This window comes from Lissotriton helveticus, assembly GCF_964261635.1.
Source record: "Lissotriton helveticus chromosome 1_1 unlocalized genomic scaffold, aLisHel1.1 SUPER_1_unloc_12, whole genome shotgun sequence".
Lineage (NCBI taxonomy): Eukaryota > Metazoa > Chordata > Amphibia > Caudata > Salamandridae > Lissotriton > Lissotriton helveticus.
Window position 1 is genome coordinate 4,080,427 of NW_027611651.1, and position 18,269 is coordinate 4,098,695.

The following is an 18,269-nucleotide window of genomic DNA, read 5'->3' on the forward strand; positions in this document are numbered from 1 at the left end:
AGGGGATCCAGACACGACCTGATTAGGGCGTTGTGTGGGTGGGGGGTGGGTGGGTGCAGTTGGGTGTTTAGTTGAATGTCAGTATGATAACACTATTATTATAATGGTCATGCATTACAATGCCACGGGGGGACGCACTGGAGTTGGAGTTGTATGTTGAAAGTCTTTGTATCCAGACGTTTTCTCGTTGTAATAGAAATTTGGTATTGTCTCTTCCTTCAGTTTTTGAATAGTTTCCAGTATGATGAACTTCATTTGTGAGATATGTTTTGCTTCAACAAAATGAGTTGCCAATGATGATTTCGCATTTTTGAGGCGAATGTTGGATTTATGTTCCGTCAATCTTATTTTGATACGACGTTCCCCTATTACAACGAGAAAACGTCTGTATACAAAGACTTTCAACATACAAGCCGCACGGCCTAAATGACAGAATCGAACTATCATGTTACTTGTAAATATGCCCCAAGGCCGACCTAGTAACTCCTATGAGACTTCATTGTATTATTTTTTTATTTCTGTTTGCTTTAAACTTGTAACTCATTGAAATATGTATGCACAGGCATGACACAGATCAGGTTATAACACAACACATTACTCCATAACCCCCACCACCAGTCACAACACCATAGCACAACAAACTAGTACCCCAGTGAGCCACTGTCTACCCTTCACGGTTCGATTCCTCGCGCCGTGACACTTTTTTTCGTTTCACTTTTTTCGTTTCACTTTGCAACCTGTAATTTCTATTTTTTCAACTCAGATAAATTCTGGGAAAAGATTTAGCAAACTGGACTATTTAGTGATTAATTTATCACCCCTACGCCGCCTCTCAAAGCGAACACGTTAGATGTTAAAGTGTTTACATAACCGCGAGTCTGTTTTCAGTCACATTCATCACGTGACTAAAACACAAAACTTAATGAAAACGCGGGTGATGGCGGAGACGCCGATACCGATGTTTAGACAGAACTGATACCGGAAAGACGCCTTGACGAACCCGTTCATCCTACACATCAGGTCAGTCTCATCTATAAACTAAACAACTACCGTGCTATTACAATTACCAAGGAGACAGGTTGTATTTATGTCTCCCCATATGTTTTTCCCGACAGAAACCTCTCCGAACCAGTGACACGTAAGATTACATATTTAACCCATTTTGTGAGATCACTTGGGTAAACAGGTACTTTAAGGTGACACCATAAACTCTTCACCTTTTCTAGTGGTAACACGAATATACACCCCCCTGAATACTGTAGTATACAACTGCCATATGCAATACATAGAGACACATTAATAGCTAGTTTATTTTTGCTTTATTTAAACAGCGTCTTTTCCCTGATGAAGGGCACTATCAATGGCCCGAAATGCATTGGATACATGTAATGGACCTTGTCATGAGTTGGAATCTATGAAAGAGTGTTAAATGTTATATTTGGAAAACGTGTCAAAATTTGCATAAAAACAAGTATGAATAAATACTAAAGCAAAATCAACGCTGAATATACTCGTCTTTGAAACAAAGGCAACTGTGTGCACATAAGGATGGTACCAGTGGACCACTGGTTCCACAATTGAGTGATAGTTTCATAGACGTCGTGGGACACTCAACGCCACTTATGTAGCACCCATAAACAGTGAGGAACATTGTCGAATCAAGCTGTGCATCTACCCTATCAACATTATTGACATACCTACTCTGCCATATATTCCAATTATGCACCAGGGGTGGCTATACTGATACGGAAGGGGTTGGACTGCAGGGAACGCACCACGTACATTGATCCAGACGGTAGATATGTGGTTGCAAATGGAGTGCTATGTGGCAAATGTGTGACTCTAGCGGCTGTGTATGGCCCAAATGTAGATGACCCTATCCTGGGGGGGGGTGACTTTAATGTCGTTGAGGACGACTTCATGGACAGACGGGGGCACCTAGACCGCTACATCAGCACGCTAGCCAAGCCTTACATGACACCTTACTGGAGGGGGGCTTGACGGACATTTGGAGAGTCAGACACCCCAACGAACGTGTGGGCACATGCATCTCTGGTCACCATGGCGCATGGTCGAGAATAGATTTCTGGCTGGTCTCCCTGGATGTGGCCACCTGGAGTGGCCGTGTGGGTGGTTTAGCCCACTCCTTGTCAGATCATGCGCCCTGCCTCTTAGAATTGAACATCCCTGATGCCCCAACCCACGCATTCAGCTGGCGTCTGCCACCGCAGGCACTCCTTGATGAAGCCTTCAAGGAAGAAATCAGACAGGACATAAAGGATTACTTTGACACTAATTCAGGACCGGTGTCAACTGAATCAGTTCTGTGGGACGCCTTTAATGTGGTCATAAGAGGTCAATGTATTGCGAGGCAATCCGGTGTCCTTAAAGCAATCAGAGGTACCATCAGCACGATTGAGGGTCAAATACATGACATAGAGAAGCAATTCTGTGAGAAACCCACGCCAGAAACAGCTGCAAAGTTGAAGGCAAAGTTACTAGACTATACAGAAGAAGCGCAGCGAGAATTAAAATTCCTAGGCAAAAATGCTGAGGCCCGGCGGTATGGAGAGGGAGATAGACCAAGCCGTACACTGGCAAGAATGCTGAACACAACTGGCAGAACTGAATACATACACACAATCCGAGACACCACAGGAAACACAATGTTAGGGCAAACTGACGTTCTACACGAATTCAAACAATTTTATGCTGACTTGTATACCACTAAACACACTACTACCCCGGAATATCTTGAGGCCTTTCTGGACTCCATTGCGCTGGTCTGGTTCAACGATGCACATCGTAAGTATATGGACCTTCCAGTGACAGTTGCAGACATAGCGAAGGCAATCAAGGGGTTGCCATTAAATAAGGCACCGGGCCCAGACGGTCTCACCACAGCATTTTATAAAACCTACGTGGAGGAATTGGCACCTAGGTTACATGAGGTCTTTGAGGAATCATTAGAACTAGAGATCCTCCCTGCATCGATGAGAGAAGCTTTGATTATAACATTGTTAAAACCAGACAAAGATAGCCAAACTCTAGATTCTTACAGCCCTCTTTCCCTCATCAATGTTTTTTTTTTAAATTGTTTTTATTGGAAACAAACGAAAATATGAGATGGGTGGCAATCGTCACAATCAAGGCATTAATGTTGTTATACATTCGAGCGCAGGGAGATCCAGGACACACATAATAATAACAATATGGAGGGGTACACAAGCATATCAAAAAACATTCATAGTACAAGCGGTTCGTCAATCAAGGCGTTCTGAGGAGGTTCGCAAATGTTCCCTCTGTAATCGTTCCAATTGGTCCAAATTTGTGTCCATTTCCGAGGGCAGCCCCGTGCCTCGTATACCGTCTTTTCTTGGATCATGCACCAGTCCATGTCCCGTTTCCAGTGGTCGATCTTAGGAGGTAGGGCCACCCCCCAGAGCCTGGCAATGTTCCTTTTGGCAATCGCAAATCCGAGGGTGGCCCAGACCCTCCCACTCTGCGACAAGTCCGTGGGCTCCCAAATGTTTAAGAGGCACCTTTTAGCTTCAAGTCTGACCTCCACCTCCCACACTTCCTGCATACATCAGGTAACTCGGGTTCAATAGTGCTGCAGCCTTGGGCATTCCCAAAGTATGTGGAAGAAGGACCCTACCTCTCCACATCCCCGTCTACAGAGCCCGTCTGTACTGCGGCCCATTCACTGTAGTCTGGTCCCTTCCCTCATCAATGTTGATGTCAAAATATTTGCGAAAATCATAGCGGACCGTTTGCAGCCTTTGCTTCCAATGGTGGCCCTACCTGACCAATCGGGGTTTATACCTGGTCGTTCCACATCTCATAATCTGCGAACCATATTCTCAGTATTGCATTACCTCCACCCCACTGTCCATGCGGCTGCGGTATTCCTAGATGCCACAAAAGCCTTTGACTCCCTTGAGTGGCCCTATCTATTTCGCATATTACAGCGTATTGGCTTCAGCACGTTGTTCCTTAATCAGATTCGCCTTCTATACACCAAACCAACAGCGCGCGTGAGATTTAACGGTATAATATCAGACCCCTTTGAGGTCTCCCGTGGAACTCGGCAGGGTTGTCCCCTATCTCCCCTGTTGTTTGCTCTAGCAATGGAGCCACTCGCAGCCCGCATAAGACAACACCACACTTGTAGAGGTATTGGCTTTAGCTCACACAGTTTACTGATATCTCTTTACGCAGATGATGTCACCCTCTACGTCCTAACCCGGCTGAGAACCTGAACCCTTTATTACGAGAATTTGTAAAATTTGGAGGCTTGTCTGGTATATCCACTGACTGGACCAAATCGGTGATTTTTCCCCTAACAGACAATACACCGGAAGAACACTCGGAGTTCCCACTGCGATGGGAGGCCGACGAAGTAAAGTACTTGGGAGTATGGATTAGCCGCAATCTCCAAAACGTCTGGTCCTTAAATTTTGGACGGGCAGTAGATTGGCTTGAGAGTAGAGTGGCCATCTGGTCAAAAATACCTCTCTCTATCGCTGGAAAAATTGCTCTGGCAAAGATGATCATCCTGCCCAAATTTTTATACTTATTTACGAACATCCCGATCCCACTCACGAAACACTTCTTCACATGCCTGCGATCCCATCTTTTATCTTTGGTGTGGACTTGAACTCAGGCCAGAGTCTCGTGGGCCTTGTTGACCCTACCGCTGAGGCAAGGAGGGTTGGGGGCTCCCGACATGCATCTGTATGCCCTATGTGCGCAGGCTCAATTTTTGCATTTCTGGGCATACCCGACACCCTATCAGCCACATGTGGCCGTGGAGCTGGACTTGGTAACACCACTGCCCTTGAATGTGGCGCTCTATCAAAAAACTCCGAGACCCACTAAAGACGTCGACTCGGCCGACACATTGCGATGGGTATGGCGAGAACTACGACGAGCGCAACTCCCATTGCTATATGCTCCGGCCATTCCACTGAAACAGAACCCGATGATGCCCTGTTTGGCAGTGAGTGGAAGTGAAATATCCCTGGCCAACACACCATTGCGTACATTTGCTGATATATACCCTGAGGGTAAATTTAGAGATCCACAGATTGGAGAGGGGGGCTCGCTCACAACGTTTCGGGACCTGTTTACATACCATAAGTTAAAGTCTTCCTGCTGAGCACTTTGGGAGGGTTTTCCAGATGAACCCCCAGTACTGCTGGCACTCCAAGACATATTAACGCGAGCTTCCCCCAATAAATTAGTCACCCGATTTTACACCACCATGCAGGACCAAGCTCCGATAATACATTCCACATCCATGCAACTCTGGAATGCAGATCTAGAGCCGCCATTGACTGACATACAATGGTCCTTTTGCTGTAGACAACTGCTAGAACTCACACCAAATTACAAGATACACCTGATACATTTTAAATTCCTTCACAGATTCTATCGTACACCTATAGGCTTACGGCATATGGGGCTAAGAGGCGATGCTAACTGTTGGAGATGTGGCGGAGGGGACGCTGGATTCCTCCATGTGGCCTGGGACTGCCCATTACTAACTACATATTGGACTGACATTTTTGATGCTATTAACCAGATAGTTGGTAGATCGGATGTTCGGACACCTCACATTGGTCTTCTGGGCTTGATCACTAACACGGTCCCCAAGTCTCGAAAGCTGCATGCGCTGCTCCTATTGTATGCAAGATGACAAGTGGCTCTTAGATGGGGATGAAAGGTTCCACCGACATTTGCAGCCTGGCTCTCTGATGTCACGTTCGGGCACACACAACTAGGCACCTACTGGGAGTTGATGCCTGCAGCTTCTAGGCCCGCGATATATGGGAACCATTTCTTAGCTGGGCACGGGACAGAGTGACATCCTCACCCTCTACACCACAGATGACTGAGATAGTCGATCCAATTAGTCAGAACACTGAGTATGGTTCAGATTAGGAAAACTTGTGAGCATTACACCGACTGTCTGTAGATTTACTACCATGCCACTTAACCTGCCATGTTTAGTTACCTTGTCTGCACTGTTTCTCCTTATATGTATTTATTATGATGCGCTGTCTTGACCCTCCAGTGTGTTCTCACAAGTTAAATTACATAAGCTACAAACGTAAACGTGACTGATACAAACGCTTAATTAGAAGATTGTTGGGAAGTACTGACAGTTACCTGTTGTTGTTTTTCTTTTTGATCCTGATACCTAATTAATAATCTTATGTATATCTCAGTACTATACAGTTTGAATATACCCTGGAAATGTACCATTTTCGATGAAATGTATGTACTGTGTTTCTCTGAAAATGAATAAACAAATATTTAAAAAAAAGCTGGGGTCAGAGAGTTGTCAAACACCATTGTACTGAGCAGGGTCTCTATCGGGCTCTGTTTTGTGCCCTGGCACAGATGGTCTGTTTTTTCCCAGACCGAAGTGACAACAGGCACATCGATGTGCGCTACTCACACTGCTCACTTCTCATTAGTGTGCGCTGCTCACACTGCTCCCTTCTCACTAGTGGAGAAGTTACGGCATGACGTCATGTCAGGGGAGCGGTGTAGGAGAAGGGACATCAATTAAAGAGAGTCATTTTCTCTCTGGATTTCCCTTCTCTTTTTGAATCTCAGGAGCAGCAACATTGTCCTGGTGTCACCAGGGCTTTAAGTGGAAGTGTTTTCAATAATATATACAAGCTGTAGTTGCTGCTTATTTATCTTATGCAACTAGCAACCATTGACAAAGCCAATAGGCCTGACTTGTAGGTATGATGTGACTTGTTGTATCATATATATGGATGCAATGACAGGAACAGCAAAATACAAGCCGGGCAGCACACTGTGCTAAACACAGATTTTTAGCTTATGTGTTTTAAAGCCACACCCTTAATTATATTGACCATGTTCCTTTCAGAGACCCCCCAGTTTTGTCATCCTACTTAAAGCCCTGGGTATGATGTTACTTGTTGTATCATATCTAGATGCAACAAAGAAACCGCAAAATACAAGTCAGGCGGCACACAATGCTAAGCACAGATTCTTAGCTTACGTGTTTTTAGTCACGTCCTTAATTACATTGGCCACGGCCCTTTGAGAGACCCCACAGTTTTTTCACCCTACTTAAAGCCCTGACTACATCACATTACTCTGCCTTTAGCACCTTGTGTTTGAGATGCTGTTTGGATATGTTCTTTAAAGCCCTTTCAATTGAATCTTGGCCCTATGTCTTGGAGACCTTCCGCGTCCTCTGAACCCTGGTCCGGAGACTGACCCTAATCACTGAACCCTGGTCCACAGACTGATCCAACTAACAGGTCCAGGGCTGCGGATGTCTTCCTACAGAGCCCACTCTCCTCCGGGCCACTCCCGGACAGCCCCATCCTCCGCTTCAGTGATGGACGGGCACCCACAAGCACGCTGTAAGTGCTGGCTGCCTCTCGTCGCCACACTCTATGTCCTGCTCCATTAGTCTCCGAGGCATCTCCGCGGCCCCGGCGCCCCTTGCAGGATTGCTTCCCAGGAGCAGCGGGCCTTGATGGCAGCCGAGGCGGGCGACGCGGCGTGGAGCTCCAGGGGAGAAGATCTAATGGCGGCGCTTAGCATTTAATGAAACCCGCTGGGACCGCAGCCCTCCCGGGCGCCCACGAGGAGGACAACGGGGAGGAAGTGAGGAGAGGTGAGCGGAGGGAGAGGGCTTCATTGAGAGGGCCGTAGGAGGAGAGGGGAAGGAAAGAGAGGCTGAAAGGAGGACGAGAAAGAGCGAGGCAGAGGGTGTCGGAGAAATAAACTAAAGGAGGAGAGGGGAAAATGAAGGAGGAAACGGTGGGGTGAAAGAGTGGCACAAGATTTCAGAGAGAACAAGAAAAAAAGCATTCGCGCGGCAGCAGGGGGGAGGGATTCACTCGCGGGAGCGATAATTGTGACCAGATGGGCTGCGCGCTCCTGCGAGTGAATGTCCTTACATGCACGCGTTGCCATTGAAGGCAATGGAACGCGTGCATGTGCTTGGCTGAAAAGCCTAAGCATTCAGAAAAGGTTGTTTTCCTTTGCAGCGCATGCGCGCTGCAAAGGCTCAACCGAAAAAGAAGTAAAAATGCTTCTAATTAACAAATTCACATCCTAAGACTTTAATTCTATTGTGACCTCTAGTCATCTGTGCGATCCATATATTATTGACTACATCTTTTGTATTGAAGGCGAATACCGAATGTATGTTTACTACTTCAACCACCTAATGTTTAATAACTGTGTATTGTGAAGCGTTCTGATTCCCTTGTGGTTCATTCTTTGTTGACTACTAGTCACCTATGCTATCCATATACTACTATCTACCTCTTTGTACTGAATGGCGAATACTAAATGTATGTTTACTACCTCAACCATCTAATGTTTAATAACTGTATATTGTAAAGCGCTCCGATAACCTCGTGGGTCATGTTCGCGCTATATAAAACTTTATTAAAAAAAAATGTTCAGAGGTAAGGGGCAGAGATGAGGTGAAGGTGTTAGTATCGAGTCAGTGTATTTCAGTGGTCGCTGCTCTAGGGGTGTGATGAGGGCTCAGGCTATTATGACAAAAAATGTTGGTTGAAACAAGCTGCAAGGGTAATGGTAAATTAATGCTGTTGGTTAATCTGATGAAGGTGGATAGGGAGGAGGGGAACGGGGTGGAGCAATACAAGTAGTGGGGAGAGGGGAGGATATAGAAAGATGTACCCGTGGGATGACTAAAGGGCTAGGATGAGCTTGGGTCAGGGAGGAAACTTATTCATCACAGAGACTTTGATGAGAGGAAAATGTAATCAAGTAATTCTAGGCTGCGTTCCGATGCTTGGATGAGGATAATCCCATTATTATAAAGGTAGATGATAGCCTCTGCTCCGCCAACAATAGAGGGAGTTACCGAGAGTCTGAGACCGTGGGGGGCTTTAGTGGATGCAGTGATCCGAAGCAGAGAGCAAAGGGTTTTCTTTCATTGTGCTCGCCTTTTAATGCAAAAAATAAGGTCACTTATGGTAGCGCCTTTATTCGTGAAGACATAGGGGATAGAAATAAGGGTTTCTGGGAGAAATTTGAGAAGTCTGTGTTAGAAGTTCTTGAACACACTTTTAGATAGTTTATGGGGTATATGATAGTGTAGGAATTTCAGGCGTCTAAAACTAGTTTGGAGTCTAGTGATCTTCGAGAAAGGGAATCCATGGCTAAGGGCACCAAATTTCCAGAGTGGAAAGAGGGGAGGGACCGGAGTACCACATGCTCACGTGGAGGGAAGCTGAGGGGAGTTGAGGAGAAGGGGGTATGGTCAGATGAAGGAAGGAAGGGATGGAACAAACCATGGGGTGGCTGGAGGAAAGTTCCATGATTCCCTTCTACAAAGACAGCCCGTTAAACAACAGCATCATGACAGAAGATGCCAAGAGAGAAGAAGGTACTCTTTCTGTTTTGGGCTTCCCAGCGTTATATGCATGCGGTTACTAGGTGGAAAACAGCAAATCCTGAAGAGAGTGCCCAGCTGCAAATATAAAAAGGGGAAGTTGAAATACATTGGGTCAAACTAGATAACGCAATTAAGAAGATAGAATCCGGATTAGAGGGATGGGGGATAGGATGAACAGTTGCCTAGGATGCACTTGGAAATTAGATAGACTGAGCCAGTCTGGAAATCTAAACAGAATTAGTCAACAACCACATTCTAAGATGGACGCCACCGTGGAAATACTTTGAAGCTATAGAACATGATAGTCCTTCTTACATGTCCATAAGAAGGACATGCTAAGTCCTGAGTCAATATCTAGATTCCTAGAGTCATAGAGGCGCCGCCATTTTATATTGGGCAGGGACCTTATATGGGGAGAGGGTCGATACATGATGCAGGGCCTACAAGGCTCAGAGAGAGCCCCTTTACGCCACAAGAGCCCCAAACACAGTCAGCACACAAAAGGCCCTCATGATCATGCCTTGAGACAACAGCGAGGGGAATCCTCCTGAAAAAAGAGTTAGTAGTGAAGGAAACCAGTCACCTCCATGAACAATGTATGTAAATGTACAATAGGATTTGATGCATGGCACAACATTCTGATGTCCACCGTGCTGTCTTGAGTCTTTCTGATCCATCGCTTACTCCAAGAGCTGTTCTTGTTTTAACAAAACCTTGACCATATGCATCTACTTAAAGCTGAAACTAGTATATGAGTGCTATGCGAGTGCCCTTTTTTTGCTAAGTTACTCTATGAACACCTTTGCTGAAATAAATAAGATTGTGGCATGTTCAAAGGAACTTTTATGTAAATATCTCTGTATGGTTAAATAGGTCTTAAAATGTCTTTATAAGTTTCAACAATAGTAATAAATGAGATGCTTTTACAATCAATTAAAAATTGTATATGCACATTCCGGTATTTTTCATTTAAGTAATTTAAATCTCTTTACATCCGACAGAAAACAATCCTTGATTGCACAAAATGTTTAAGAATAATGAAGATAATACTGTAAATCTGCAAAAGTAAAGTCCGAAACATTGAGTTCCAGTATTCAGGAAAACATAAGTGCCGACAAAGGCAGCGGAACCTGAACATAAACTGACAGATCTTGGAAGTACCGTCAAGGGCAATTCAGTGATTATACGAGTCTCAGCTGTGCACCTCCGTGTCTCAAGATGAAGAAATGACCTCTAGAAAATTATGACAACACTGATCAACCACTTGTTGTGTAAACATGTCCAGTACCAGCTTTGATCATGAGGTGGCTACAGCAGATCTCAGCTTCCTAACGTGATAGACCACCATTCAGTGCTAGAGGTGTATTGTTAACTCTTTCAAGCGATTCCAAAGCAAGAAGCGAAAAGCACAGTTAACTGAAAGTTAAAAGAAATGGGGGTTCTGCTATATAAATTACAGAGTACTGTCCCAGTGTGCACCGACCGGAAGGACAATGGATCTTTACTCACAAGCTTGCAGAACCATTATCCATTCTAAAGACACAAGCGCCCACAAAGAAGCCTTACACACGTTATAAGTGTGGCAAGTATTTTGTGACCTTTGCACTTTAGGAAAGCAAATGTGCAAATACCACACACATACATGGAGTGTGAGGATAACACAAGTGCTTTATCTGTCATGTTGGCTGCTCAGAAAGCACAGTCAAGAGATGTAGAAAAATACATACCTGACTCAGAGACTCTAACCAAGAAAGAAAAAACATACACTTTCAGTGAATGTGGAAGTAGTTTTACGGAATCATCTAAACTCAGGAGTCATCAGCGAACACACACTGGAGAAAAACAATATCATGGCAGTGAATGTCTGAAGAGCTTTAGTCAATTATCATACCTAAAAAAGCATCAGAGAACACACACAGGGGAAAAAGCATATCATTACAGTGAATCTGGAAGTAGTTTGAGTTCCTCTTCAGGATTAAAGCATTACCAACAAACACACACGGGGATAAATCATATCATTGCAGTGAATGTCTGAAGATCTTTAGTCGATCATCAACTCTAAAAAATCATCAGAGAACACACACAGGGGAAACACCATATCACTGCAGTGAATGTGATAGTCGTTTTAGGAATTCCTCAACATTAAGGAATCATCAGCGAACACACACAGGGGACAAACCATACCATTGCAGGGAATGTGGAAGTAGTTTTAGGAATTCGTCAACATTAAGGTATCATCAGCAAACACACACAGGGGAAAAAACGTTTAAGTGCAGTGAATGTGTGAAGAGCTTTAGTCGATTAACAGACTTAAAATACCATCAGAGAAATCACACAGGGGAAAAACCATACAAGTGCAGTGAATGTGTGAAGAGCTTTTGTCGATTAACACACCTCAAACAGCATCAGAAAACACACACTGGAGAAAAACCACACCATTGCAGTGAATGTGGAAGTAGTTTTAGTGAATTTTCAAGATTGAGGATTCATCAGAGAACACACACTGGAGAAAAACCATTCAAGTGCAGTGAATGTGGAAGTAGTTTTAGTGAATTTTCAAGATTGAGGATTCATCAGAGAACACACATTGGAGAAAAACCATTCAAGTGCAGTGAATGTGGAAGTAGTTTTAGTGAATTTTCAAGATTGAGGATTCATCAACGAACACACACAGGGGAAAAACCATTTAAGTGCAATGAATGTGGGAAGAGCTTTAGTCAATCTGCACACCTAAAACAGCATCAGGGAACACACACTGGGGAAAAACCGTTCAAGTGCAGCGATTGTGGGAAGAGCTTTATATATTTATCAGTCCTAAAACGCCATCAGAGAATACACATGGGAGAAATACCATATAATTGCAGTGAATGTGTGAAGAGGTTTAGTCATTTATCAAACCTAAAACTGCATCAGCGAACACACACGGGGGAAAAACCATTCAAGTGCAATGAATGTGGGAAGAGCTTTATGTATTTATACGACCTAAAACTCCATCAGAGAACACACCTCACAGGAGAAAAACCATATCATTGCAGTGAATGTGTGAAGAGATTTAGTCAATTATCGAGCCTTAAACTGCATCAGCGAACACACACTGGGGAAAAACCATTCCAGCGCAGTGAATGTGTGAAGAGGTTTAATCGATTATCAAACCTAAAACAGCATCAGAGAGCACACACTGGGGAAAAACCATTCCAGTGCAGTGAATGTGTGAAGAGGTTTAATCGATTATCAAACCTAAAACAGCATCAGAGAGCACACACTGGGGAAAAACCATTCCAGTGCAGTGAATGTGTGAAGAGCTTCAGTCAATCTTCAAACCTACAAAGACATCAGCGAGTACTCCACCATCACTGAACACACAAAGAAATAAACATAGAGCTGCAGTGAATTTGGTACTAATTTAAGTACATTAACAATAAAACTGACCCATCTGTGGATGTACACTGAAGGAAAAAAAAGTGCAGTTAATGTGAGATGAAGGAATTACAGAAAATTATAAAATTACAATAATGCGGGACATTCAAATACCAGCTTATAAAAAGCAGTTGATAGAAGACAAACCTAGTATGAAAGAAGAAAAACCTATATATTTGAAAAAATATGAATGTGTCTATTCTCTGCTTTCGTTTATTTCCCTACATTTAGGAAAAACATGAAATATCTGGAAACCCATTGGGAGTCTATCACTGTAGTGTAGTTCCTATATTACCAATAGGCTCTGCGAATTGGAATAATATATCCTATAGGTTAGACGTAGGACTGAGGTCGACTAGGTCTCTATCGAATATATTAAACTTAATTGTGCCAGCTAGCTCAGAGGTCACTAGAAACTTTCTCGAATAAACAAGAAGGGATTAGTTTCTGACAACCGCTTAAAACATGGCAACTTTGTTTAAAAAGAATAAGAAACGTATCTCTAGAGTCACGGAAACAATTGATAGTTATTTCACTCAGTCAATCGTGCATGCTTCGTTTCACCAGAGGTGCAGAGAAATAGAGAGACAGGCATTTTCAATAAAAAGATATTTATTTAACAGTCTTCTTTCTCAAGCAGAAGAAATGAACTGCTACAATTGTAAGACTGGTTGCAAAGTACAATGCGTACAGTACGAAGAGTATTATGAAATAATACTGTATAAACATGGTATGGTTTCTAAGCCATAAAATACATAAAATACATACATTAATAAATAAAGACTAAAAGTTCTCAACTGGTGCTTCTAAAATATGCCTACCACTGTGTACCTAACTTAGGTCTAGTACAAGGGAAGAAGTAAGTGAGGTGTAGCCTAAGTTTTAGTATAATCTGCCAAGAATCTATCCAAGAATTCTCTAAGGGTCTAATCAGCTCCGTACCTTGGCTTAGAATGTAGGAGATAGGGTATCTCTTTCTCTCAGGACTCGATTTACCAGCAACCCGCAAGAGTAGCCTGGAAACACTGGAGCTGGTTTTCTCGGCAAGAGAAAAGACAGAGTCTCTCAGTGCGTCAGCTGGAGGGTCGGCTTCCTTCGGCACTTGCCGTAGCGAGCTGCGGCAGGCAAGTAGATAGTCGAACTGCTCCGTGTGTTTTCTAAGGCAAATGTGGGCATATTTATACCTTGAAGGTGCTGAGCTTTGATGTAAGGTTGGACATAATAACGTCATCAAAGACTCGGTTCTTTGCAAACTCCATGATTTCTAGGATAAATTAATATTCAAGCAAGGGGAAGTCCCTGACTGCTGAAGGTGGGTTTTTCCAGGAAATCGTTGTGGATTTTCAGAACTAGTGGAAGTAGCCCTGCCGTATTTGGACTGCATGAGCTATGTCTAAATATGGTTAGGATTTCTATGCCTATATAAGGATAGGGTGATTTACATCTATATAAGGGCATGAGTCAGGAAAATTACGCTAGGGTCCTAAAATGCTCCACAACAGCACAAAGTGGACTAAAAGTGAAGAAACATTGTTGGTTTTTATTCTGTGAGAGAGTTTTAACTAAAGAAATCCAAGCACACCTGACCATGCTACCTGTAAAATCAACACCGTGAACAATGCTTGGACTAAAAAGGGTATTTTCAGCTAATTCTGGAGATTAGTGATAACACATATAAACCAATCACACTCAAAAAAATATTTAACAAGCACAAAATGAAGATTCCTCAGAGCTGACTGTGGTTTTGGTCATTTTATGCATCATTAATGGTTCTGTGACAGCGGCCAGAGAACTGTGTAGAACAGCAGAAGTGAAAGCAGGAGAATGTGAGCTGCAGCTCTCCGGGTTAACCCTCGCAGTGCTGACATTTACCTCTGAAGCAGGAGAATGTGAGCTGCAGCTCTCCGGGTTAACACTCGCAGTGCTGACATTTACTTCTGAAGCAGGAGAATGTGAGCGGCAGCTCTCTGGGTTAACCCTTGCAGTGCTGACATTTACCTCTGAAGCAGGAGAATGTGAGCTGCAGCTCTCTGGGTTAACCCTTGCAGTGCATGACATTTACCTCTGAAGCAGGAGAATATGAGCTGCAGCTCTCTGGGTTAACCCTCGCAGTGCATGACATTTACCTCTGAAGCAGGAGAATGTGAGCTGCAGCTCGCTGGGTTAACCCTCGCAGTGCATGACATTTACCTCTGAAGCAGGAGAATGTGAGCTGCAGCTCTCCGGGTTAACCCTCGCAGTGCATGACATTTACCTCTGAAGCAGGAGAATGTGAGCTGCAGCTCTCCGGGTTAACCCTCGCAGTGCTGACATTTACCTCTGAAGCAGGAGAATGTGAGCTGCAGCTCTCTGGGTTAACCCTCGCAGTGCATGACATTTACCTCTGAAGCAGGAGAATGTGAGCTGCAGCTCTCTGGGTTAACCCTTGCAGTGCATGACATTTACCTCTGAAGCAGGAGAATGTGAGCTGCAGCTCTCTGGGTTAACCCTTGCAGTGCAGGACATTTACCTCTGAAGCAGGAGAATGTGAGCTGCAGCTCCCTGGGTTAACCCTTGCAGTGCAGGACATTTACCTCTGGAGCAGGAGAATGTGAGCTGCAGCTCGCTGGGTTAACCCTCGCAGTGCGTGACATTTACCTCTGAAGCAGGAGAATGTGAGCTGAGGCTCTCTGGGTTAACCCTTGCAGTGCATGACATTTACCTCTGAAGCAGGAGAATGTGAGCTGCAGCTCTCTGTTAACCCTTGCAGTGCTGACATTTACCTCTGAAGCAGGAGAATGTGAGCGGCAGCTCTCCGGGTTAACCCTTGCAGTGCTGACATTTACCTCTGAAGCAGGAGAATGTGAGCTGCAGCTCTCTGGGTTAACCCTCGCAGTGCGTGACATTTACCTCTGAAGCAGGAGAATGTGAGCTGCAGCTCTCTAGGTTAACCCTCGCCGTGCATGACATTTACCTCTGAAGCAGGTGAATGTGAGCTGCAGCTCTCTGGGTTAACCCTTGCAGTGCGTGACATTTACCTCTGAAGCAGGAGAATGTGAGCTGCAGCTCTCTGGGTTAACCCTCGCAGTGCGTGACATTTACCTCTGAAGCAGGAGAATGTGAGCTGCAGTTCTCTGGGTTAACCCTCGCAGTGCGTGACATTTACCTCTGAAGCAGGAGAATGTGAGCGGCAGCTCCCTGGGTTAACCCTCGCAGTGCTGACATTTACCTCCGAAGCAGGAGAATGTGAGCTGCAGCTCTCCGGGTTAACCCTCGCAGTGCTGACATTTATCTCTGAAGCAGGAGAATGTGAGCTGCAGCTCTCTGGGTTAACCCTCGCAGTGCATGACATTTACCTCTGAAGCAGGAGAATGTGAGCTGCAGCTCTCCGGGTTAACCCTTGCAGTGCATGACATTTACCTCTGAAGCAGGAGAATGTGAGCTGCAGCTCTCTGAGTTAACCCTCGCAGTGCATGACATTTACCTCTGAAGCAGGAGAATGTGAGCTGCAGCTCTCTGGGTTAACCCTTGCAGTGCAGGACATTTACCTCTGGAGCAGGAGAATGTGAGCTGCAGCTCTCTGGGTTAACCCTCGCAGTGCTGACATTTACCTCTGAAGCAGGAGAATGTGAGCTGCAGCTCTCTGGGTTAACCCTCGCAGTGCATGACATTTACCTCTGAAGCAGGAGAATGTGAGCGGCAGCTCTCTGGGTTAACCCTTGCAGTGCTGACATTTACCTCTGAAGCAGGAGAATGTGAGCTGCAGCTCTCTGGGTTAACCCTCGCAGTGCATGACGTTTACCTCTGAAGCAGGAGAATGTGAGCGGCAGCTCTCTGAGTTAACCCTTGCATTGCAGGACATTCACCTCTGAAGCTGGAGAATGTGAGCTGCAGCTCTCCGGGTTAACCCTTGCAATGCTGACATTTACCTCTGAAGCAGGAGAATGTGAGCTGCAGCTCTCTGGGTTAACCCTCGCAGTGCGTGACATTTACCTCTGAAGCAGGAGAATGTGAGCTGCAGCTCTCTGGGTTAACCCTCGCAGTGCATGACATTTACCTCTGAAGCAGGAGAATGTGAGCTGCAGCTCTCCGGGTTAACCCTCGCAGTGCTGACATTTACCTCTGAAGCAGGAGAATGTGAGCTGCAGCTCTCTGGGTTAACCCTTGCAGTGCATGACATTTACCTCTGAAGCAGGAGAATGTGAGCTGCAGCTCTCTGGGTTAACCCTCGCAGTGCTGACATTTACCTCTGAAGCAGGAGAATGTGAGCGGCAGCTCTCTGGGTTAACCCTTGCAGTGCATGACGTTTACCTCTGAAGCAGGAGAATGTGAGCGGCAGCTCTCTGAGTTAACCCTTGCATTGCAGGACATTTACCTCTGAAGCAGGAGAATGTGAGCGGCAGCTCTCCGGGTTAACCCTTGCAGTGCTGACATTTACCTCTGAAGCAGGAGAACGTGAGCTGCAGCTCTCTGGGTTAACCCTCGCAGTGCATGACATTTACCTCTGAAGCAGCAGAATGTGAGCTGCAGCTCTTCGGGTTAACCCTCGCAGTGCATGACATTTACCTCTGAAGCAGGAGAATGTGATCTGCAGCTCTATGAGTTAACCCTCGCAGTGCTGACATTTACCTCTGAAGCAGGAGAATGTGAGCTGCATCTCTCCGGGTTAACCCTCGCAGTGCATGACATTTACCTCTGAAGCAGGAGAATGTGAGCTGCAGCTCTCCGGGTTAAACCTCGCAGTGCTGACATTTACCGCTGAAGCAGGAGAATGTGAGCTGCAGCTCTCCGGATGAACCCTCGCATTGCATGGCATTTACCACTGAAGCAGGAGAACGTGAGCTGCAGCTCGCTGGGTTAACCCTCGCAGTGCTGACATTTACCTCTGAAGCAGGAGAATGTGAGCTGCATCTCTCTGGGTTAACCCTCGCAGTGCTGACATTTACCTCTGAAGCAGGAGAATGTGAGCTGCAGCTCTCTGGGTTAACCCTCGCAGTGCAAAACATGTACCTCTGAAGCAGGAGAATGTGAGCTGCAGCTCTCCGGGTTAACCCTCGCAGTGCTGACATTTACCTCTGAAGCAGGAGAATGTGAGCTGCAGCTCTCTGGGTTAACCCTCGCAGTGCTGACATTTACCTCTGAAGCAGGAGAATGTGAGCTGCATCTCTCTGGGTTAACCCTCGCAGTGCTGACATTTACCTCTGAAGCAGGAGAATGTGAGCTGCAGCTCTCTGGGTTAACCCTCGCAGTGCTGACATTTACCTCTGAAGCAGGAGAATGTGAGCTGCAGCTCTCCGGGTTAACCCTTGCAGTGCATGACATTTACCTCTGAAGCAGGAGAATGTGAGCTGCAGCTTTCTGGGTTAACCCTCGCAGTGCGTGACATTTACCTCTGAAGCAGGAGAATGTGAGCTGCAGCTCTCTGGGTTAACCCTCGCAG

At 45.3% G+C, this 18,269-nt stretch overlaps 1 protein-coding gene across 1 annotated transcript in view; it reads left to right on the plus strand.

Moving 5' to 3' along the window:
• LOC144805497 (uncharacterized) overlaps positions 1-18,269 on the plus strand; it is a 134,279-nt gene that overhangs the window by 54,467 nt on the left and 61,543 nt on the right. Inside the window, exons 3-4 of the mRNA XM_078672042.1 lie at positions 11,207-11,373; positions 11,415-12,740. Coding sequence (XP_078528168.1) covers positions 11,207-11,373; positions 11,415-12,740 — 1,493 coding nt within the window. The remainder of the gene's footprint in view (positions 1-11,206; positions 11,374-11,414; positions 12,741-18,269) is intronic.